The sequence below is a fragment of the Heterocephalus glaber genome, unplaced genomic scaffold (assembly GCF_053883595.1).
Source record: "Heterocephalus glaber isolate CG9 unplaced genomic scaffold, H.glaber_assembly_v1.0 deba00001452, whole genome shotgun sequence".
Classification (NCBI taxonomy): Eukaryota; Metazoa; Chordata; class Mammalia; order Rodentia; family Bathyergidae; genus Heterocephalus; species Heterocephalus glaber.
Genome location: NW_028258302.1, coordinates 7,316,988 through 7,340,087, shown reverse-complemented (window position 1 = coordinate 7,340,087; position 23,100 = coordinate 7,316,988). Strand labels below are relative to the sequence as shown.

Sequence of the window (23,100 nt, the reverse complement as noted above, 5' to 3'; positions counted from 1 at the left end):
AGAGAGGCGTTTTGGAACAAGTGCCCATGATGAGAGAAGAAACTTTTTGTGATATTTTTCTGCTTGTAAGTATTATCAAATCAACTGTCTACATGCACTATTTCCAACCATGATTTCAGAAAGACATGCATGTCAGAGGAGAATGAAATATTCATATCTTAACTTAGTAGCCTATTTTCAACAGCTGGTCCAGTTTTTTTTTTCTAACATTGTACCATATCTGTCATCTGTCAGTTACTGTTCTTTTAAAGCAAAACATTACTTTGATAGCCCAGCTAGCTACATTTACAATGATGTGCACTTAACACTGTTGTTAAAGGTTAAAACTTTTATACAGTTTCACTGTGAAATAACTAGATTGAATTTTGAAAAATCTTAGTATTTACTGACCTTCATTCACATATATAGTTGAAATTTAACATCAGAAATGGTTATTCCTATATTGATAAACCTTTTCTAAAAATAGTGATTGTTACGTTTTCCAAACAAATTTGTCTTATTGTTGAATGTGTTGAGAGGCATTCTTGTGCAATCTCTTCTTCTCTCCCACCCTCTTCTCTCTTTCTCCAAGTACCAGTCAGCTTGGCACTAACTGAAATATCAGAGGAAACCTCAACCTCCATACCTCAAAAAGCCAGCTCCTTTAAAGGTGCTGTCTGCCTGCCCAAGGGAGCAGTGGCTACGTTTGTCTTTTTTGTCTTTGAAGGATGCAGAGCCCCCTTTTTCCTTTCAGAAACAAAGTGATAAAACTACTCTGTATCACACTTGTTAATTAAAATTAAGTATTATTTTATCAAAAGTTAACTGGATCATGTAAGTAAAATGTTAATACAGAGTGAAGTAACTCCTCATTCCTTCCTCCTTTGTGGAGAATTTACTTTCGTTTCTTGGTGTATAGAGTTCTCAAACCTTCTTGTGTCCTTGCTCTCACTGAGTTCCCAAGCATTGCTGTGATGGTTGGGGCCAGCGTGCTACTGCTGGACTCCTGGTACACCTGCAGCACAACCTAGGGGATAAGCTTTCCAGGAAATTAGCGAAAAAGGTGTTTTGTTTTGTTTTTTAATAAACTTTGACCTGTTAATTCTTTTTTGTTTTTTTTTGGTACCGGGGATTGAACTCGGGTCCTTGCACTTGTGCAGCTGGCGGCGAAACCACTGAGCTAAATCCTCCGCCCTGACCTGTTAATTCTTTATGAATTCTGTATTCTGGTTTTTGTTACTTCCTCTCTATAGAGAAATTTCTCAGTATAAATCAGCATTTTGGAAGGATGCTTAAGGTTCTCAGTGTCTTTGTTTTAGGATTCAGATAATTCCACATAGATAAGCCATGGGTGGCTGCTCCAGGATAGGGAGGGGGAAGTGAGAGTTTCCCTTTTCAGTAGTGACTAGATCACCAGCCTGACCAACTACTTTCCAGAGCTGATTTTGGACTTTCAGTTTGTAGACCAGCCAGTTATACTGGGCCACAGAGGAAGCAGAGCAAGATCCATTTCTAGGATTTTCAGAAGGCTACCATCCCTAGAGTTATAAAAAACTGGCTTGGCTGGAGTGCCTTACATTCCCAGTGTCTCCTCTGTACTCCACTATTGGAGTAAGACCACATTTGAGGGTGGTAGTGTTGGCAGTCCCGAATCCCAAAAACCTTAATTTTGACTTCTCATGGCAGGCTGAGGGAAAATACAAAGATGATCCTGTTGATCTCCGCCTTGATATTGAACGTCGTAAAAAACATAAGGAGAGAGATCTTAAACGAGGTAAATCAAGAGAATCAGTGGATTCCCGAGACTCAAGCCATTCAAGGGAAAGATCAACTGAGAAAACAGAGAAAACACATAAAGGATCAAAGAAGAAGTACGTGAAAACCCCGTTACTCTATTCAAACTCAAAAATCTTTTGTCTACTCCTTTGGACTATTTACGCACCACACCTTTCATGCCAGAGGACTTTGAGATTAGGAATTATAGCAATTTGTGTGGTTTTTTTCTTTCATACTACATTTAAAAGGGTTCCTGGGAGGGTCCCTGGCTTGAAAATAGAATATCTGCATCAAAGAAATGTGTGATCCTTGTCCAAAGAAGATTTTGTGAGGGAAATTCATCTGTATATCTGCCCACAGAAGTGATGTGGAGAATTATTGAGGAATTCCTTTGGCAGTTGGTTTAGGCCTGTCCTTCTTACTGTGCATTTTCATGAGGTGATTATATTTTAGAAATGGCCCATAGTCATTGTCAAGTGATAAAAGTAGTCAGAGACTCAGGATGCAACTAGCTAGGATGGCTGTTGATCATAATGCCTTTTACACGGGTGTTCAAAGCAATTCTGAGAGAGGTGTTCCAGAGCCGGCCTTAAAGTTGTCATTGTTGAACCTTTGTAGGGCAGTGTTCATGACAAGGTCATGACATTTCTATTTCTATTTCTTTTTCTTTTTTGCTGTACTGAGAATTGAACTCAGAGCCTCAAGCATGCTCAACCACTGACCCATACCCCCCAGCCTTTTATTTACAATTTTGGGCTGGGGATTTAGCTCGGTGGTTCTGGCGCCTGCCTCGCAAGTGGGAGGACCTGAGTTCGATCACCGGTACCAAAAAAAAAAAAAAAGTATAGACTATTTACAATTTTGAAAGTCTAAACCTTTTCAGTTAAACTTTTCAACTGGGCCTAATGGTGTGTGCCTTTAATCCTAGCACTCGGGGAGCTGAGGCAGGAGGATTGCTTCAAGTTTGAGGCCAACCTGAGCTACATAGTTCATGGCCAGCCTGAACTAATAGTGAGACCCTGTCTCAAAAGAAAAAAAAACCTATATCAATTAGACTTATGTCTCGTTAAAAGGTGCAAAGTTACAGCCCTACATCTCCCCATAAAAAGGAACATTTTTGCTGTTTCTGAGCATGAACTGGCAAGCCTTTTTTTTTTTTAACCCATTTTCTAGCAACCCTTTGTGATAAGTTTTGCCCATTTGAAAGACACAAGCTAAGCTCAGAATGATTTGTCTTAAGGTCACACAGGTATCAGCTGACATCAGTACTCAGATTTTGGTTTTACTTTTATCTTGTGATCCTCAGGTTATTTACACATTAGGAACCTTACCAGTTCTGGGGCCTCCTCATAGATAAAGAACCTGGTAGTCTTCACCAGGGAATGGAAATGGTGGTACAGGAATTCTCAGCACTGCCACAGGTGGGAAGGGAGCAGAGAACCCTACAAGCATCTCAGGGTTGAGTCTAGGTAACTAATTCTGGTTGCTCTGTCTGGAGCTCATGTCTCCCTATGACTTGCAGTGTGACCTTGAGCCAGGTCTTTGGAATCATGGTATTCTGTGATTTGGGACAAGAGAAAAATGATTAGAATGCTATTCTCATTACCATAGTATTGTATAGTTTACAAAAACTTTCTTACATAACCGAAGAATGCCTCACCCAGGTTTCAAGCTAATAAAAGGGAGTGCTGGGACTCAAATTTGAAGCACTTTGAGAGTTTTCTTTTCCCCCACCTTGCAGTACTGGGGGATAGAATCCAGAGTTGGGTTTTTTTGGTTTTTTTGGTTTTTTTGGTACTGGGGATTGAACTCGGGACTCTGCACTTGCGAGGCAGATGCCAGAAACACTGAGCTAATCCCCAGCCCAGCCCAGCCCTTTTTAGTAATGTTTTTTGAGAAAGAAGCTTGCTAAGTTACCCAGGTGAGACTCAAACTTGGAATCCTTCTGCTTCAGCACTCCAGAGGTTCTGGGATTATAGGCCTGTGCCACCATGCCCCACTAGACTTCTTTTTAAAAACTTTTCAAAGTAGCACTGATTTTTTTTTTTTGTAAATTAGGGTCAGGGTTCACATCTAAGTTTTAAGAATGCTGTGATAATGACTTTCTCTCATTCTCTCTCTTTTTTTTTTTTTTTTTTTGGTTCTGGGAATTGAATCTTGAACACAGAACCTTTTTAATGAGTAGATACTAGAAAAACGGGGAGTGGACAAGGTGTTTTTCATAATGGAGAACTGAAAAAAGGAAGGACCGTGATGGGTTGCTAACACTTGGGTGGCTTCTGTGTTGAAGTCCTTCTCTATTCCTGTGAACTTGGCCTTTTTCCCACTTTAGAGGTATTTGGTAACTTCCTCCATTACCCCTTGGCAGGGCTGCCATCCACCTCTCCTATATAGACAGTGACTCATACTATTAAGCTAATTTACCATGGTCTGTAATTTCCCCTAGGTGAAGGAGAGGGAAGGGGAGTAACTCTGGGAAGAATTTGCCTAGATCTAGGCTTAACAGTACAACCTGTTTAAGCTCAGTGGGAGATAGTTATGTGGAGTTGGTGGTACAATTAGAACTAAATTTGAATCCAGACTGCTCAACTCTGTCTATAAAATGAGGGGATGGCCGGGGATTTAGCTCAGTGGTTCCACTGCCTGCATCGCAAGTGCAAGGTCCCAAGTTCGATCCCCAGTACCAAAAAAAATGAGGGGAATAATGCAGAATAATTACATTGTCTTTATGTCTGTGTAAAATGTTTAGACACACATTGTTTATTTCATCCTTAGAGCCATCCGAAGAGACAGGTAACATTCCTGTGAGAACTAAAAGCATAAAAGCACTAACAGAAAGTCAAGGTGGGGGGTGGAAAGCCTCTGACAAAGTACTGGTATATCATGGCTCTTGTACAGTATTAGTTTCTGTCTCTTCCTTTGAGACAGGATCTCGCTATGTAGTCCAGGCTGGCCTTGAACTCAATATGTAGTCCAGGCAGGGCTCAAACTCAGGGCAATCTTCCTGCCTCAGCCTCCTGAGTGCTGTGATTACAGGTGTGCCACCACCATGCCTGGCTTTTCTATCTTTCTTAATCATGTTTGTATCTTAGACTGAGCTACTAAGGTTGGTGGCTAATGTCTTGCTCCTTCTGTGTTTCGTGTTCATCATGGTCTTAGATGTCAAACGTGACTGACAGAATGGGAGGAAGCCTGGATAGGCAGGGTTGAGCTGGTTCTTCAGGCTACTTGTTTGCAGTTTTCTCACTGCAGACCCACTCCGATTATCTTGTGCTTTTCATACATGAGACTGTCAGGACCAGAGGCTTTATTGGTTTCCTGGTTCTTTTTATAGGAAGCATCGGCGAGCACGAGATCGGTCCCGGTCCTCCTCCTCCTCCTCCCAGTCATCTCACTCCTACAAAGTGGAAGAGTATCCTGAGGAGACCGAAGAGAGAGAAGAGAGCACCACAGGCTTTGACAAATCACGGCTGGGGACCAAAGACTTTGTGGGTCCAAGTGAAAGAGGAGGCAGAGCTCGGGGAACCTTTGTAAGATCTTCCTCTTTCTCTAAGTCCCTGGCTCCCACTGGTTCTGTGTACCATTAGAATACCAGTATTGTTACCTCTTACAAGCAATCCAGTACACAGACCCTAGATACTTTGATTCTCCCATCCATATTCCCAAGGCTTTCAATTTGTAGTTTTCTTTTCATAATTACTTAGTCTCTTAAAGCTTCCCATCTTAGAAACACCACGCCCACCCCCCCACCTTGAATTCTGCTGTTTATAGGGAGGTTCTTGGGCCATGTTAATCCTCTGGGCTGTAGACTTGGGGTCACCAGAAAAGGAATGACTAGAAACCAGTTGGACTGTGTATGACTGGAGGACAGCTGTCCATTCTGTGCCAGGAAAATGTTTGAACTGAACGCTGGGAGTTATTCTCTTCCTGACATAGACCTTTGTCCCATCTCATCCCCCCCCCCCCTTGCTTTATTATCACAGCAATTTCGAGCCAGAGGGAGAGGCTGGGGCAGAGGCAACTACTCTGGTAACAATAACAACAGTAGCAATGATTTTCAAAAGAGAAGCCGGGAAGAGGAATGGGATCCAGAGTATACGCCCAAAAGCAAGAAGTATTACTTGGTATGTGTCTGGGGCTAAGGAGGAGGGCTTTTGGTTCACATAGTAGAAGATTCCAGGGCCTTAATTGGTCTGTCCAGCCCTGTAATTAATGTTTGTGCAGGCGTATTACACTGGTGATGTGTACTTGTTAGACAGTACAGTGTTAGACATGGCAGTCCTCTAGAGATAAGTAAGTCCTAGCCCCAGTAGGGATTGTCATTTAAGATGCTTATGGATTCAAGAATAAGCAAGAAATGTTGCTCTTGCCTTTTTAGTTTATGAACTTCCTTTACTGCTCACTCACCCCCAGCTTCTGTCACTCCTTTTCTCTGAGGAAAAGGATATATCTCCAAAATGAAATGCTACTGGGGCTTCTCACATCTGAGCTGTGAATCATTTCCATGCTCTTCCTGGGCTTCTCAGGTTGGGGCCTTTCTAGGCCAAGTTACCAACCAGTGAGTGAGGACCCTTGGCGTGCAGTATGTCACAGCAGGCCCATATCCAAGCAGGTGTAACTCAAGTTTTGTAACCAAGGTAAACTTGCAGCTGTCCACCATTTGAATGGCTGGCATGGGTTTACATTGTCAGTTACATAGCTTGGAAATTCGGGGTTTTGTGTGGATGACCGTGCATGGCCACCCTCACTTTTCTAGGGCTGCTGGGAGCCACTCGGAGGCTTCTGGAGGACCCTTGAACTTTTGTCTAGGGTAGTGCAGTTGGCTGGGCCCAGGATAGATGCTGAAGTGGGACTGCTATGGAAGGAAAAATTAAAGGCCATACAAAGACCCTCTAGCCTGCCCCTGACTGTCCCCTGAAAGAGGTTTGCCAGCCTGATTTTTTAGTATGGTGTACATGCGGTTGTGGACAGAAGCAGCTGGCACTTCAGCTAAGCTGACCTGTAGGACAAGGCAACCCTAGTTTATGTGAGTGGATGGTTTAGACTCTGAAGTAATGAGACAGATGAAGTAACAAGTTCTGGTTTCTAAAATTAAAGAGGGGAATACAAGATGAGAGGCTGGGTGGGAGTGGGATGGGGATTGGGAAGAGCTGGAGCCCCAGATATGTCTGACCCCCCTCCCTATACCTTGCCCCTGTCCTGAAGGTTGAACCCTGGCCTTCTACTTGCTAGGCACACCATACCCCCAGTTCTATCCCAGCTGTGTCTTCTTGAGTGTTCCCTTTCTTAGTGGCCCAGAAACCCAGTTCAGGCATCATTTCATATTTTAGTGCAGTTGGCTTTCTCAGATTAATCCTTTGAGAAGTGGTATACTAAATAATGGAGTTAATTTAGGTTTTGGCGCTATTTTCTCATTTGCATAGTGGGGGTGATAATGATAGGGTATATTTGAGAAGTAAATTAGATATAATTGTTTTCAGTGCTGGATGAAGGTTATTGTTAAAATGTGCAAGCTGCTGTCTCAAAATTCCTGCAGCACCCACCTTACACTCTAGAACTGAACCAGAGGCAGAGCTGAATGAATAGGAGATGGGGAGAAGCAGAAAAGCACAAAAAGACTGGGCTTGGGCACAGGTTCTTCAGGAGAAAGGCACGTCTGGGTGGGCACAGAAAAGAGAGCCCTGGGCCTGGGTATTTAGCTCAGTGGTTCCGCTGCCTGCCTCACAAGCACAAGGTCCCGAGTTCCATCCCCGGTACCGAAGGAAAAAAAAAAAAAAGCCCTGTTACTAACAGCTGTTTTCTTTCCTCAGCATGATGATCGAGAAGGTGAAGGCAGTGATAAGTGGGTGAGCCGGGGCCGGGGCCGAGGAGCTTTCCCCCGAGGTCGGGGCCGGTTCATGTTCCGGAAATCCAGTACCAGCCCCAAATGGGCCCATGACAAGTTCAGTGGAGAGGAAGGGGAGATTGAAGATGATGAGAGTGGAACAGAGAACCGAGAAGAGAAGGACAATTTACAGCCCACAACTGAGTAGGGGCCACTCTTGAGAGACCCCTTGCCCAGGGGAGAGAGGCACTGGGAAGATAGCTGGCGAGGAGCTGAACAGAAGGAGGCTCAAGAAGATTCTGAAAATCCCACCCCACCCCGTCAGCCATGTAGAATCCTACTACAGCGGAAAGCATCCCTGGTGCTGTGTCCCACTGGACAGAGGAAGCCACCACAGAGCCTGGGGTCAGGCCCAGCTCTCAGCAGAACATGACATGTTTGGGCTCTAGCTGTGTTTCTCATTTGTTGTTGGTGTACGGGGTGGGGGCTAGGGTAGGGGAGGGAGAGCAATGCTCGATTTTGGTTTGTTTGCTGTTAGAAACCAACAGTTTTGTTTTTAATTTTCATTTCATTTGGAGCTAAGAGGACTAATTTGATGATTTTCATTCTCTTCTCCCCTGACCTGATTTTAAAGGGCCCCTTTTTTTCTTTTCTTTTTTTAGGCATATGTAGTAATATTAGCAGAAAGATTTAATTTGGGCAACTTTGATTCTTAAAAGAGAAAGCAAAGCATGTTGAAGCGTGTTCACCTCAGTTTGGGACCAAACTGCTTGGATCTTTGTAAAATCTGGTTTTGTATGTCAAGGAGGAGTTTAAGGCCTTTCTGACCACCTTGTGTTCCCCTTTTCTGTGCAGCCATGTGTTACATGGAGTTGCTCCTAACCACTTCCTATGCACCCTGTTCCTGTATTTTCTGATTTCTTCTGGGCTGGGCTTCCCATTCTCCACCAGCAGCTCCAGTGTCCCAAACTTTCTAGTCCTGATGATCCTCAGCAACAGGGGTGGAAACTGGAGGGCAGTTTCTGGTCGGTTTTCTAAGATACTTCTGAATTCTATTATCTTTACAAATATAAAATGAGAAAATAATTTTTTCAATATTTTTTATTAATCTTTTTATAAAATGAAAGAAACGCCTGTGATCGATTAAGGAAGATGGTTATGGTTGGGTGGTTCTTGGGGTTGTGGTTTTTTTGTTGTTATTTTTTTCTTTTCTCTTTTTAATCTTAAGCTTTAAGTTGAAACATTCTCAGACGTTTGGGGGGAAACATCCTCTTACAATGGGCCCTTGTGCTTGCCTTCTGAGGAGGCCGTCCTGAGCAGATGAATCATATGGCATTTGTACATGTTATATGTGAACTGTACCCTCCTCTTCCCCCCAACCTTTGCTTATTGGGCTGTTGTGGTTTCCCCTTTCTTTGCTACATTTCTGTAGTTAAGTTGATTTTACTTGAATGATTCATGTTTAGGGGAAAAAGAAAAACTCTTAAATTTGTTTCAACTCCTCCTGCAAATAAAAACAATAAATGAAGTGGCTGGTGTATGTGGGCTGTGTTCATTGTTACCGAGTGTGTGTTCCTTGAGAGGGTGGTGGATGCCGCCCACAGCAGTTTCAGGAAGCTTGGAAGAGAAAATGCTTGTGGGAGGCTGGGCCCCCAGCTGCTTCTAACCCCTCTTCAGCCTGTCCCTGCGACAGCAGAGGAACCTCAGCCATTTCTCTGCAGAGCAGTAACTCATTCCCACCCTGGTGGCTTTGCTTCATCCTGTGCCTTGAACAGCCCTAGAGAATCCAGATTTTCACTACACTGTACTGTTGTGAGCAAGGATTTTGGATTCCTCCGTAGTGGTTTAGCAGTCGGGCTGTGGCTCATAGGCTCAGCCTTCACTGCACTGAGCAGGAAGATTACCTGGAAGAAGTGTAGTCCGTGCAGGGGGAGTTAATCTTCAAATTTGCCCAGCTCCAAGCTCGACTGTAAGCTCATAAAAGTTCTTCCGGCTTTCTCAGAGCACTGGGCTTTTCTGAAACCCAACTCGGTCCCAAAACAGGGTTTACTTTGTCCTTCCTCCTGCCCCTTGCAGGAAAGTAGAGGTTTGAAGTCTACAAGGAATACCTTTTTAGTAACAGGAGCTGCCAACTTTTCCATCCAGGGCCTCGTTTGGGGCGGTTGCGTCAGCTAGGTGCCCCACCCTGGCATGTGCTTTTTCCCCACCTCTCCCTGAAGGTAAAAGCTTGGGAGCCAAAAGAGGGTGGGCCCAGGCTTCAAAGGGGAGAGACTGCTAGCCTAGAAAGCCTGAGGGGGCCGGGGATTTAGCTCTGGTTTCGCCGCCGGCTGCGCAAGCGCAAGGATCCGAGTTCGATCCCCGGTACCAAAAAAAACCTGAGGAAGGTGTGACCCCAGCACCAGCCAGAGACCCTAAGGTCCTTAACGCGGGGATGGGGCCAAACCTGTCGAGCCAGGCCGTCCCCTCGCCCACGCCCACTCCCAGCACCTAGAGCCCGACCTATGGCCGCCTCCTTCGCCCCGTAGACCTTCGCACCCTCCGGATCCCCATTTAGTACTCAGTCGCCAGCGGGACGGGCCAGGCACTGGAGGGCGCCCTGGAAGTCATGGGTATGTGCAGAGGGTTTGGGGTGGCTCCTTTATGCTACTGTGTGGAACGGTAAAAATCGACATTACACTAGCACTTCCCGCCCATTCTCTACACTGGGCTTGGGAGCGCTCGCGCTCGGGTCAGTCCGTACGCTCCACCTGACCTTTCCTGAATCGCGACCCTGCCCGGTCCTCCGCCCGCAGAGGTCCTGGTCCTGGACAGATACCGGGCCCAGAAAGAGGACGAGCTGAGCCTGGAGCCCGGGGACGTGGTCCGGCTGGTGTGCCAGGGGCCCGCGAGGAGTTGGCTGCGTGGAGAGCTGGGGGGGCGCTGTGGCCTCTTCCCTAAGCGCCTGGTGCAGGTAAGGTAGTGCAGGGAGCAGGCTAGGGGGGCCTCAAAGCTCCTTGCTCTGGAGCTGAGAGACCCTAGCCTTGCGTTTATCCCTAGGAGATTCCAGAGGCCCTAAGAGTTTCCGGTGACGAGAGACCACACTGCGCGCGCCGCCGACGTGAGCATCCGGGCCGTAGACCCTCCAACTGCTGGACGCGCGCAGGCCGCGCGGCTCGGGAACAGCCGCGGCTGTGGGAGGGACCACGAGGCCGAGTAGTGGCCTGTGATTGGCTCAGAGGGCAATGCTCCGCCCGAGGGCGAGGCCTTAGCTGCAACGGGTAGTGCTCTCGCCTAGCCCCTCCCCCAGCCCAGGCAACCCAGGCTCCCAACAGAGTCTCCCTCTCTTGTCCGTCCCAGGTCACTCCTCCAAATCCCGGGGCCCGCAAAGATGGTGCAAAGTGAACTTCAACTACAGCCCGGAGCAGGCGGACGAGTTGAAGCTGCAAACTGGGGAGATTGTGGAAGTGATAAAGGAGGTGAGGGGATGAGGCCGTGAGAGGGCTTGCGGAAGGGGAATTGGATAAAGTCGGGGAGAGGGGACGAGAAGGAGGAGGGACGCAGAGATGGGGAAGTGAGGGACAGGAAAGAGCGGGTCTTTGGGCAGAACCGAGAGCATAGGTTTCTAGAGACCTTTGGCGCGGAAACAGATGCCCCTGTGTCCTCCCTCTCCCCAGATTGAGGACGGCTGGTGGCTGGGGAAGAAGAACGGGCAGCTGGGAGCCTTCCCATCCAACTTTGTGGAGTTGCTGGACAGTGGGCCCCCAAGTGAGACCTGGACCCTGTGACCCCGTGACCCCCTGGGGCCAGACTGTGCTCTCCAATGGTCCTCCCAGTGACATGAGCCTGTGATCGAGACATCCTGGCCTGACCATGTGACTCCTTTGATGCCCTCCCATGACCTGTGGATTAGCACCCCACTAACCTCACTCTCCCTAACCAGGCCTTGGTAACACAGACCTTCCTCCAGTTAGCCCTGGTTCTCAGCAGACCCCCAAGGTAAACTGAGTCTGAGTGGGCATAGAGGTGGGGAGCTTCTCCTGGGGTGCCGGGAGGCTCATGTTGTCCTCTCTGCTCCCACTCGCCGGGCAGCCTGACCTATGACAGCGCTCCAGACTACCTGCATACAGGTAAGCACCCAACCAGAGAGGTTATCCCCCTTCCAAGCCAGGCCAAGGGAGGAGGGAGGCCTGACTGACGGGGTGGGCCAGCTCCAGTGATTTGCCCTTCCCCCAGTCTCCCACCCTGAGACCTACAGGGCCCTGTTTGACTACCAGCCGGAGGCCCCTGACGAGCTGCCACTGCAGAGGGGGGACGAGGTGAAAGTACTGAGAAAGGTGGGAGAAGAATGGATTGGGGAGGGCTCAGGGAAGGGGGCGCTGAGAGGGTATGGGACCTAGGGAGGAGCTTGGAGGACCTGGCTCAGCTCCCTACCAGCATGTTTCTCTCCCAGACCACAGAGGACAAGGGCTGGTGGGAAGGAGAGTGTCGAGGCCGAAGGGGCGTTTTTCCAGACAACTTTGTGCTCCCACCCCCCCCAGTGAGTACACTTAGGTGGCAGGGTACTTTGGACAAAGTTGGGGTTCATGGCACTCACTGGACACAGAAGGGCATGGGACTCCCCAAAAGCAACTAAGAGATATGGCACTCCTTGGACCCAGCTGGAGTATCATCCCTAAATGAGGGTGGACCTAGACATGTGGGGAACCCCTCTTTGGATTCTTTTTTTTTTTTGGTACTGGGGATCAAACTCGGGACCTTCCGCTTCAAGGCAGGCGGCGGAACCGCTGAGCTAACTCCCCTCCGGATTCTAATACTGCTTTTCTGCCTAGGTAAAGAAGCTGGTCCCACGGAGAGTGGCATCTCTGGAATCAGGTGGGTGCCTGGGGATCCTGGGGTTGGGGGTGCAGTCTGGGAAACCCACCAATCCAGGGGCCTATGAACATCTGCATTTCTCCCAGTGGTTTAGCTCTCCATAGGAGCTCGCTTCTCTGTGGATCAGGGCCTGGTAGGATCCTGAATATGTGGGTCAGTTTGCAGCTGTTTATATGTGAAGGCTTCTTTGTGTGTCTTGAGAGGGTGACAGCCTATGGATGGACCTGTGTAAGTCCATGAGACTGGGTGTGTGTTTGTGTGTCTTATTAGTGTGTCAGTGAATAGCTCTGTTGTGTGTGTCTGTGTCCGTAAAGATGTGACCTTTTATCTCTGAATGCACTACTTCACAAATGCAAGAATACGTATGTTGGGCCGGGGATTTAGCTCAGTGGTTCCGGTGCCTGCCTCGAAAGCGCAAGGTCCCGAGTTTGATCCCCGGTACCAAAAAAAAAAGAATACATATGTTATATTATTAAAATAGTGGGGTGTGGATTTAGCTCAGTGGTTCTGCCACCTGCTTCGCAAGTGCAAGGTCCCAAGTTCGATCCCCAGTTCAAAAAAAAAAAGTAGGAACTAGGCCAGGAGGCATGTGCTTGTAATTCCAGCACTCTGGAGGCTGAGGCAGGAGGATAGTGAGTTCAAGCGAGTCTGAGGCCAGCCTAGGTTACATAAAGAGATCCTCTCAAAATAACCAAGCAAAACCAAAAATTTAATAATAGAATTGAGGGGCAAGTTGTTCAGTGATAGAGTACTTGCCTCTTGTATGTAAGGCCCTCTGTTCAAGCCCTCATAACTACAAAAAAATAACAAGACAATGAATACTCACATTCTGTCATCCAAAAAAGAACATACAGCCAGTAGTTTGTGTACCCCTTTCTTTCTGTCCACCACTGCTCCCAACCACAAGGTAACCACTATTTTTGTTTTTTGTTGTTTTTTTTTTTGTACCGGGGATGGAACTCGGGTCCTTGTGCTTGCGAGGCAGGCGGGGGAACCACTGAGCTAAATCCCCCACCCACCACTATTTTGAATTATGTTTATAATTCCCTTGAGTTTGTAAGTTTTCTTATTTACATAAATCTGTGTCTAAACAATGTATCAGTAAATTTATTTTTGCTTGTTTTTGTGCTTTATAAAAGGTAGCCTATGTTATAGCCCTCTGGGCCTGTCTTCAGTCAACATTGTTTCTAAGATCCACGTATGTTATGTGTAGATGTAGTTCACATCTTTCTTTTTGTGTTTTTTTTTAAGACAGTCTGCTATGTAATCCATACTCACCTTGAACTCACTATGTGGTCCAGGATGGCCTTGAAGCCATAACAACCTTCCTTCCTTAGCCTCCTGATTGCTGGGATTACAGGTGTGGGCTACCATGCCTGAGTTTTTATTTTTAATTAAAAAAATATTTTTTTACTAGTATGTTTGCCAAACATAATAAATACATTCATCGTTGCCTATCTGACTTTGCGGTAGCCAGTTCTGTGTCTTCCAGACCCAGGGTTTACTTTTATTTTTGCTTTTACTTTTTTCCTCTCTTTTGTTCAGCCCAGGTTCTCTGGGCAGAGCCAGTTGCTCCCTTACCACTTCACCCCGCATTTTTCAAATAAAGTTTGGCACTGTTAAAAAATGAATAAGTGAATTCTTCATGGGGAACTGGTATGTGTGTGTGTGTATCTCATCTTGATCCTTTTTACTTCCTCTTCCTCAACTCTCTTTCCCACCTCCCCCCATCCTCAGATCCCCTTCCCATCTCCATGCAGTCTATCTTCCTGTTTCCTGCCACTTACCTTTTATTTTGTTCTTTAAATAATTTATACTTTGGGTTTCTCATATAAGAGAGACAATGCAGTATCTATTTAACTTTCCTTGTCTGATGTATTCACTTAGCATTATAGACTGAGGGTACATCCATTTTCCTACAAATCGGCTATAAACTTGAGTGTGCATGTATCACTGTAATATGATGACTGTAACTTTTGTAGGAAGATACCCACAAGAGGTAAAGCTGGGTTGAATGGGATTTCTATTTTCAGTTTTTAAAATTTTTATAATTGTGAGTACATGTTTGCAGTACATGATTATATTCATTGTTAGGGGTTGGTACATATACATATCACATTTTTTTTTTTTTGGTACCAGGGATCGAACTTGGGACCTGGTGCTTGTGAGGCAGGTGGTGGAACCACTGAGCTATATCCCTGCTACATATCACATCTTAATTCTTTCTTCATCCCCTTTCCCTCCTTGCTCTTTTGTTTTGGTACTGGGGATTGAACCTAACCTAGGACCTCATGCTTGCCGGGCAGGCTGTCCCACTGAGCTAAATCTCCAGCCCTCCCTCCCTGCCCTTGATTTACATTTTTCAGATGGCCAGAGGTGCTGTACCTATTTTTTCATGTACCTATTGGCCATGTATACTTCTTCTTTTGAGAAATAAGTGTCTATTCATTTTTCATGTACCTATTTTTCATGTACGTATTGGCCATTTGTACTTCTTTTGAGAAATAAGTGTCTATTCATTTTAATTGCCTATTTTTTGATTGGGTTTTTTATTTTCGGGAACCTAATTAAAAAATTTTTTTTCTATATTCTAGATATTAGTATAATATATAAAGAAAAATTAGTAGAATATTAGCAGGTTGGCTCTTTACTCTGTTGGTTGTTTCCTCTGTTGTGCAGAAGCTTTTTGATAGGATCCCATTTGTTGATTGCTAATGCTATTTCTTGTGCAGTTGGGGTTCTGTTCAGAAAGCCCCTGGCTTTATTTTCCAACAGATTCATTGCTTCTGTTTTTATATCTAGGCCTTTGATCCATTTTGATTTGATTTTAGTACAGAGTGAGACGTATGGGTCTCTATTCACTCTTCTACATGTGGATAGCCAATTTGTCGAGCATGTGTTAAAGAGGTGATCTTTTCTTCAGGGTATCTTTTTTTCCCCTTTGTTGAAGATCAGATGGCTGAAGGTTATGGGGTTGTTTCTGCATCATCAGTTCTGTTCCCCTGATCATCATGTCTATTTTTGAGCCAGTTCTGGCTTTAGATGTTCATTTCTTTCTCTCTACTGTATAATATTCCTGGTAGGAAATTTATCATAATTTATATATCTGGTCTCCTGATGTTAGATTATTTTTGTTGTTTCTATCTTTTTACTATTTCAAATAGCATTGTTTTGAACATTCTTATCTCTGTCTTTGGGTGTATAGACACAGTAGTATCTCTAGGGTATAATCTAGGAATGGTATAGCTAGATTGCATGATAGGCAAATGTTCAACTTTTGGGTTTTTTTGTTTGTTTGTTTGTTTTTTTGGTACTGGGGATGGAACTCGGGTCCTTGTGCTTGCGAGGCAGGCAGCAGAACCACTGAGCTAAATCCCCAAGATCTGAAGTGGTGTACAGATCATAACTTACTGACTACTGGTCTAAATAATATAAGGCAAAGATTGTCAGAGTGAAATAAAACCAACGTCTCTTGTACATACATTGTGTACAAAAGAGAATGAAATACTGACAAAAGATATACCACAAAATAGTTACCATAAGAGCAGCAAAAAAATCAGACAAAACAAGTTTTGTTTTTGTTTTTTTTGATACCGGGGATCGAACTCGGTTCCTTGCGCTTCCGCTGCAGGCAGCGAAACCACTGAGCTAAATCCCCGGCCCTAAAACAAGTTTTAAAACAGGAAGAATTACTAGATTTGAGAAGGCTGGGCATGGTGACGCATGGCTATAATCCCAGCACTATGGGAGGTTGAAGCAGAAGGATCAAAAATTCAAGCCCAGCCTGGCAACATAGAAAATAATAAAACTTTAAAAGGGCTGGGAATATAAATCAGTGGGAAGAGTTTAATCCTCAGTACCACAAATAAAACAGTTAAGATGGTATATGTTTGAGTTTTTACCAGATATGGCTGAGATGAAAAGAATTATAAAAGAATACTATGGGGCTGGGGATTTAGCTCAGTGGTTTCACCGCCTGCTGTGCAAGGGCAAGGACCCGAGTTTGATCCCCGATACCAAAAAAAAAAGATTATATAAATTTACAGAAAAATTTTACCAGCTTTCAAAGAAAGATGATTCCTATCTCTTTTTTTTGGTACTGGGGGTCGAACTCAGGACCTTGTGCTTGTGAGGCAGGCGGTGGAACCACTGAGCCCTGGCCTGATTCTTATCTTTTTTTTTTTTTTTTGGTACCGGAGATCAAACTCGGGTCCTTGCGCTTGCGCAGCAGGTGGTGAAACCACTGAGCTAAATCCCCAGCCCCTATGATTCTTATCTTATATAAGATCTAAAAGATGGTAAAAACAAAACATGTACTTCTTAGCTCCCTGTGGGTCTGGTATAGGTCTGATGAAGAAAATGGAAAGAAATGCAAAAATCTTAAGAAACATTGAGGAGGTACTTCAGCAAAATTGCAAAGATAATAAACCATGACCAAGCTGGATTTCTTCCAAGAGTGCAACAGTAGCTTAGAAAGCTACAAACGTCATTCATCATACATTGAAAGATTGAAGGAGAAAAGCCATATAATCATTTCAAAAGATTCAGATGAACAATTTGGAGCCAGGTATGTTAGCTCAGGCTTATAAATAATCCTAGCCTGGGCAATTTAGTGATTTAGCAAGACCCTGTTTCAACAATCAAAAATAGGGCCGGGGACTTAGCTCAGTGGTTCTACCGCCTGCCTCGCAAGCACAAGGACCTGAGTTCAATCCCTGGTACCAAAAAACAAAACAAAACAAAAAAAACCCAAAAGTAGCCTGGTGTGGTGGCACACACCTGTAATCCCAGCAGGAGGCTGAGGCAGGAGGACTGCCACAGATTTGAAGCCAGGCAGGACAACGTATCGAGTTGAAGGCCAGCCTGGACTACAGAGGGAGACCCAATCTCAAAAAGCTACCCTCCCCAAATTGTTTGTCTGAATCTTTTTTTTGTTTTTTTTTACTGGGGATCAAACTCGGGTCCTTGTGCTTTCGAGGGAGGCGGTGAAACCACTGAGCTAAATCCCTGGCCCCTGTCTGAATCTTTTGAAATGATTAAAAATTTAAGGATGACTTAATTTTTCTTGTCTCAGCAAGTGGTAAATAGGGAAGATGGGGAACAGCCGAAAAGGGGCAGGTGCTCAGGTTTGGATGTCCAGTGTGTGATTCCAAATGGGAGTAATGGGAGGGTCGTGGGACATGAGTCTGCAGTTCAGGGAGGAGGAAGGGGGTAGAGAGGGAAACTTGGGAGTCATTGCTTATTGATGATATTTAAACCTCTAAAACTGGGTGAGATCTCAGGGAGTAAATGAGATAGAGAGGATGAAGTTTAAGGTTAGATTGAAAGGGAAAAAGTTGTAGCCGAGGTCTAGGAAAGAGATGAGAGCAGAACCAGGAAGCATTCATGGGCAGTAAGGAGGGGACAGGTCTTAGGGGAGAGTGGATTAAAACTTAGTATAAGAGGGCCAGGGATTTAGCTCAGTGGTTTCGCTGCCTGCTGCACAAGTGCAAGGACCGGAGTTCGATCCCCGGTACCAAAAAAAACAAAACAAAACAAAACAAAAACTTAGTATAAGAGCTGGTGGTACACACCTCTAATCCCAGTACTCTGGGAGGCTGAAGCAGGAACAAGCACAAGTTTAAGCCCAGCCTGGCTTGACAACTTAGTAAGACCCTGTCTCAATAAAAATGGGCCAGAGATGCAGCTTGTGCAAAGGCCCTGGGTTCAGTCCCCAGTACTGAAGAAAAAATAAAGCAGGCTATGGAGCCATCTCCTGCAGTCTGCCCTGATAGCTCTCTGCTAGGTGTCCCTTTGGAATGCTCCCATAGTTTCCTAAACCCAAGTGGTCAGCTTTCCATACTGTGAGCTGATTCTGTCCACAGTCCCTTGCCCAGAGCCAAGATGGGGCCAGTGACTGTTAGGTGGATGGAACACATGCTTTCCTACTCTGTCTTCTCAGTTCCTACTAAGGAACCAAAGAAACTGATGGCCAGAAGATCCCTCCTTACTGTCAAGAAGTTGATGACAGCTCCCTCTGGGCCCAGCAAAGCCAAGTGAGCAGCAGGGGGGGGGTGGGGGAAGAAGGGTGCAGAGGAAGTGCCCCTCCCTGCTCACCTCCCTTAGGGTCTGACGGGGATGTGTTCCAGGACGCCCTGTGGGGACAGTCAGAAGCGCCTCTCCCGAGATGCAGGTAAGGAGGGCTTTCTTCCTCCAGTGGGAGGGGGTGGGGCTGGAAGATGGATAGGGTGGCATCGCTGAGGGACAGAGATGGGGAGAGTCTGGGGGTTGGGGTGGGTCCCTCAGTTCTGCTCTCATAGGCTCCAGTGGCAGATTCCTCAGTGGGGGTCCAGGGCAACCTGGCAGAAAGCGATCCAAAACCCAGGCTCCCCGGCAACACTCTGCACCCAGTCAGGTGAGAGGCCGAGACACGGGTGGGTAGGGTGCTAGGCAGAGGTTGGTTCCCAGAGGTGTGGTGTGCAAGGGTGAAGGATCCTAGCCAAGGGGAACCAGACTTGAACCTTCTAGGGTATCCAGGCCTCTGCTGAGACCTTGTCCCCATCACCGCAGGGAGATCACAGCAGCTTGACAAAGGCCCCTTGTGTGACTAGAGCCCCGACACTGGACAAGACCTCCACCAGAGAGAAGACCCCCTCTCCAAATAAGGCCCGAAACCCAGCGAAGATCCCAACCTCTGACAAAGTCTCCACCCCACAGAAGACCCTGACTCTGGACAAGAACTCCACTCCAGAGAGGGTCTTTTCTGTGGATAGGGCTCCTGCCCTACAAGTTCCACCTAAGGATGAAGCCCTTGGCCCAAAGGTGACCTCCACCCTAGAAAAGCTCATAACCCCAGAGCAGGTGCTTCCAGAAGAAGTCTCCCTGGGAAAGTGCACTCTATCCCAGCGCTTCTCTCCTGAGCAAAGCCTGCAGGGGGCCCAGTCCCTGGGGACCATGGGGGCTCAACCCCAAGCGGAGGTCCCCATGTGAGAGGAAGCTCCCCTGCAGCCTAATTCCTCAGAAAGATGCTGCTGTCTTTCCCTCTTCCAAGGGGAGTCCAAGTTCCAGCCAGGGTCCGTGCCTGCCCTTGAGAAGGCCTTGTCCCTGGAAGAGGCCGCAGCCCTCCAGGAGGAGGCACCTGCAAAAGAGGAGCCTACCCCAAAAGACTCTAAAGAGGTGGCTCCCAAAGAGCAAATAGCCCCTGATCCCCATACTCCACATGCTATCAAGCAGACTCCAGACCCCCAGAAGACTCCCACCCTCCACTCCCTGGTTGTGCAAAACTCTGGAAACAAGAATGATGGCGTGGACGTGATGTCGCTAATGCACGAGGTGACATCTCTCAGGAGTGCGCTGGAACGTCTGGGGCTGGAGCTGGAGTAAGAGGGTGGGGACGGGGGTGGGGTGGCCCTGAGGAGAAGGGAAGGGCCGCCTACCCTCACTTGGGCCTGGTGTCCGCAGAAGGAAGATAACTGAGGTCTGGGAAGAGCTGAAGAGGGAGAGGGAAAGCGCAGCTTGCTGGAGGTGGGTGGAGAGCCCTCCGGGGTAGGGGAGGGGCCGGCCGTGTGCGCTCTGACGCCCTCTCCTGACTAGGTTCAGATGATGCAGAGGACCCAGAAGTCCCCAACGGGGGACTCCAAACGCGCAGACGCAGTGAGACCATCGGCCCAAGCAGGGGGGACGCCTGGCTCGGGCCACCCGCATCCTTGCACTCGGCTTTGGAAGACGCAAGAAAGTAAACTCTGGGTGGACGTGCTGAGTCCGCCCGGTCTGTGCGGGGCGGGGCCTGGCCGTGGGCGCTAGCGGGGCCTCCGCATTCCTGGCGGTCTCTCCCCGGCACATCTGGCCAACATGTGGCTCCGATTACCGTTCCCAAGGCCTGCACGGCTATTTTTATCCATTGGATGGTGGGGGTTGGGGGTGAAGTGTGTCTCCACTGGAGACGCGGCGAGCAGGAGGGGCCAGCGGCCGGATACCGGAATCCAGCTGCGCGGTCGGGAGGGGCCAAGTGCACCTTCTACCCTGCCTGGACGCCCTCCCTGGTGACCTCACTGTCCGTCCACGGGTGCTCTTGGCCCCTCAAGATACTTGGACGCATCTTGGCCCAGACGTCAACGCCACTGGCCCCAGGCACACATGGTTTTAGGTTACACTGGGGCTAATAGCACCTTGAGGTTAGGGTCCCCAGGCCCGGTGTGTGGTCGCGATGATGCTTGTGCCAGGGCACAGCGGGGACTGGGCAAAGCGTGTCCAGGTACTTGGCGGTAAGGAATGCACTTGTGAGGAATGTGAGACAGTTACTGCGTGTGCCAGACAGGAGGTGTGTGCTTCTCTCTGGATCTATGAAGGGAACACAAGGATGTGTGTGCAGCGGGCAGGTAGGTGGTGTGACTTAGTAAAGGAGTCAAGTAGGGACTCGGCCCTGGGACCCCTAGGGACAGAGGTAACGGAGAGACGGAGTCACCAAGAATGTAGCTTTCATTGGTCACTGTTTCCTAGAGAAGGTGGCGACCTTGCAGACCCCGCCCCCGCCCCCAGGGCCTTCAGAAAGGATGGGGAGGGTGCCTCCCAAGGCAGAGGTCCAGGCCCGTAGCACCACAGGGATTTGGGGGGTCAGAGGCAGTCCTAAAGTCCTGGAGCAGCTCTGGGCTCAATTGCAGTCCAGTGCTTAGGCAGCCCAGGCATCAGTAATAATGCATGCGGCCCAGCGTGCTCTGGCCGGGACCCAGCGTGCCGGTGCCCAGCAGGTCGGGCTGTCCGGTGCGCCAGATCTCCCGCAGGATCCGCTCGCGCTCCTCCAGCCGCTGTGCGCGCTCCAGCTCCTCCGCCGACGTGAAGACGTTGACGCTGAGGGGCCCGTCGGGCTCCGAGGACAGCTCAGGGCCGGGCAGCGTGTCGTCCGGACCCAGCCGGGTCATCGTGTCCTCATCCTCCTCGTCCTCCTCGTCGGGCTCCAGGGTGCTGCGGGGGTCTCGGCAAGGAGCGGGGCCCCGGGGCCGCGGGCGGGGCGCGCAGGAGATGCTGATGACCAGGAGGCACAGGGTGAGCAGCAGCCCAAAGCAGACGCCGAGCACGAAGTAGAGCCCAAAGCTCTCGGGGTTCGCTGGGGGCAGAGGGCAGAGGTCATGAAGGGGCCCTGGTGGGCGGGAGTCTTCCTTCTGGGAAAGACTCCAAGGTCTAGGTTTGGGGAAAGGACCGTAACCCCCGTTGAAGGACAGTGGGGAACCGGCAACGGGCAGAGAGGGTGGGGGCGCAGAGGGAGGAGGGGGAAGGCCGTGCCCCCTGGCTCGAAGCCTGCCTCACCGCGGATGTGCGCGTAGGCCGCCAGGCTGTTGCTGAGCAGCTCCATGTCCCTTCGGGGGGCATCCATGCTGCTCGGGGTGCTGCTCCCAGGCCAGCCTGCGGGGTCAGCGAGGTCAGCTCCTCCCCAGCCTGGAGCGGACCCTGCCTCACTCCCTCCTCGGGCAGCTCCTCTCTCCGAGGAGCCGCCCCAGCTTCTACCCCGGGGCCAGCAGTTCCCTAACTTCGTTGCAGATCCGGGCCCCGTTAGAGGGAGTCCTTCCTCTAGGCGCCAACGCCCCTCATCCTGGGGGGCAGCACCGGCCCGTCCCCTGGGGGGGTCCCTCGTGAGGCCGGGTCTCGCAGTCTTGCAGCGGGATGGAGGGCAGAGACCGCGCCGGCGTGGGATAGCGCCTCCCACACCCGTCCAGCCCGCCCGCGGGGGCCCAGCGCCCCGGCCACTCACGGTCAGCGCCCCGCTCCCCGGGTGCCGGGCCCCGGCGGGTCCCGCGTCCGTCCCGGCGGCCGCATACAACCGGGCCCCGCGGCTCCCGCCCCGTCCGGTCCCGCCCGGCCCAGCTCGGCTCCCGAAGGCGGCAGCGCAGGCCGGACCCGGGCGATGGACCCGAGGGCGGAAAGTTTCCTCGGAGGAAAGAGGAGGGGCGGGGCGGGGCGGGGCGGGGCGGGGGGGGGGTAAGCGGAGAGGAAGAGCGCCGGAGGGAGGGGAGGGGAGGGGAGGGAAGGGGGCGCCCTCTCGTGCAGGAAGCCGCTGGGGAGGCCGCTGCAGGGGCCGCCCCCAGGCCTGTAATAACTTTGTTATTCGTAAGGTTTCCTTCTGCTGAGGTGCGGGGCGCTAGGCTCCTTCAAGCTGTCTTTCATTTAAGCCCAATAACCTTATAACGTGGGTATCATCATCCCCACTTCGCAGATAAAATAAACTGAGTCATGGAGAGACTGAATATCAAACGTTCAGGATTTGAACCCACAGTCTACTACTCCTCTGGGAGTAGAGGTTCCACAGCTCCCAGGCTCCCTAGGCCTCCCCAGTCCTTCCCACACCCCGCCCAGCACCCCTAGCCCCTCCTCCAGGGCCCGGTTTAAGTGTGTCCAGCTGGCCAAGCTCTGGTGTGGTCACCCTGCGTTAATGATTGTTGGGCTCAGCGTTGGGCCAGGCCGGGCAGGCTTGCAGACCCCAGCGCGGGGCCTCTAGTGCCTGGGAGGTCCCGAGCACCAGGACAAGAGCCCTGCAGAAAGGGCCTACCCCGGCCTGCCCGGGCGCACACGTGGGTGCCCACCTGGGCTCAGGGCTGCTGCCTGCAAGGGTTTATGTGATCAGTGTGTGCAGCTGGCAGTCTTCCTCCCCTGCAACACCCCTCCCCATGGCTTCTCCCCGTCCTGGAGCCGGGGCGAGG

General features: G+C 49.2%; 3 protein-coding genes across 6 annotated transcripts in view; 2 read left to right on the top strand and 1 right to left on the bottom strand.

The window, feature by feature from the left end:
* Positions 1–9,119, top strand: part of Thrap3 (thyroid hormone receptor associated protein 3) — a 42,241-nt gene extending 33,122 nt beyond the window's left edge. For all 4 annotated transcript variants that reach the window (XM_004850953.4, XM_087215267.1, XM_087215266.1 and 1 more), the window contains 4 exons: positions 1,666–1,850; positions 5,090–5,285; positions 5,739–5,879; positions 7,566–9,119. In XM_004850953.4, the coding sequence (XP_004851010.1) occupies positions 1,666–1,850; positions 5,090–5,285; positions 5,739–5,879; positions 7,566–7,787 (744 nt within the window). In that variant the 3' untranslated portion in view covers positions 7,788–9,119. The remainder of the gene's footprint in view (positions 1–1,665; positions 1,851–5,089; positions 5,286–5,738; positions 5,880–7,565) is intronic.
* Positions 9,120–10,340: 1,221 nt separating this feature from the next.
* Mnmip1 (manchette microtubule inner protein 1) lies at positions 10,341–20,280 on the top strand (the record flags this gene model as incomplete). Its single annotated transcript, XM_021263421.2, is given in 15 exon segments — positions 10,341–10,529; positions 10,616–10,676; positions 10,916–11,034; positions 11,233–11,323; positions 11,499–11,554; positions 11,640–11,685; positions 11,792–11,892; positions 12,009–12,095; positions 12,388–12,430; positions 18,372–18,465; positions 18,559–18,602; positions 18,730–18,824; positions 18,980–19,788; positions 19,871–19,933; positions 20,003–20,280. Coding segments are annotated over 15 exon segments (1,908 nt in total), but the record flags the coding sequence as incomplete, so codon positions are not given.
* Positions 20,281–20,869: 589 nt separating this feature from the next.
* Positions 20,870–22,329, bottom strand: Eva1b (eva-1 homolog B). Its single transcript, XM_004850959.3, has 3 exons — positions 22,155–22,329; positions 21,713–21,808; positions 20,870–21,512 (listed from the first exon to the last, which is right to left on the bottom strand). Exons 2-3 carry the CDS (start codon positions 21,777–21,779, stop codon positions 21,094–21,096), a joined length of 486 nt encoding a protein of 161 aa, XP_004851016.2. The 5' UTR covers positions 21,780–21,808; positions 22,155–22,329; the 3' UTR covers positions 20,870–21,093.
* Positions 22,330–23,100: the final 771 nt, after the last annotated feature.

Bases quoted from the DNA above. Each gene is read 5' to 3' on its own strand.
- Eva1b (XM_004850959.3), bottom strand. From the start codon at position 21,779: ATGGATGCCCCCCGAAGGGACATGGAGCTGCTCAGCAACAGCCTGGCG. The intron at 21,513-21,712 runs GTGAGGCAGGCT...CTCTGCCCCCAG, and splicing joins GGCCTACGCGCACATCCGCG to CGAACCCCGAGAGCTTTGGG.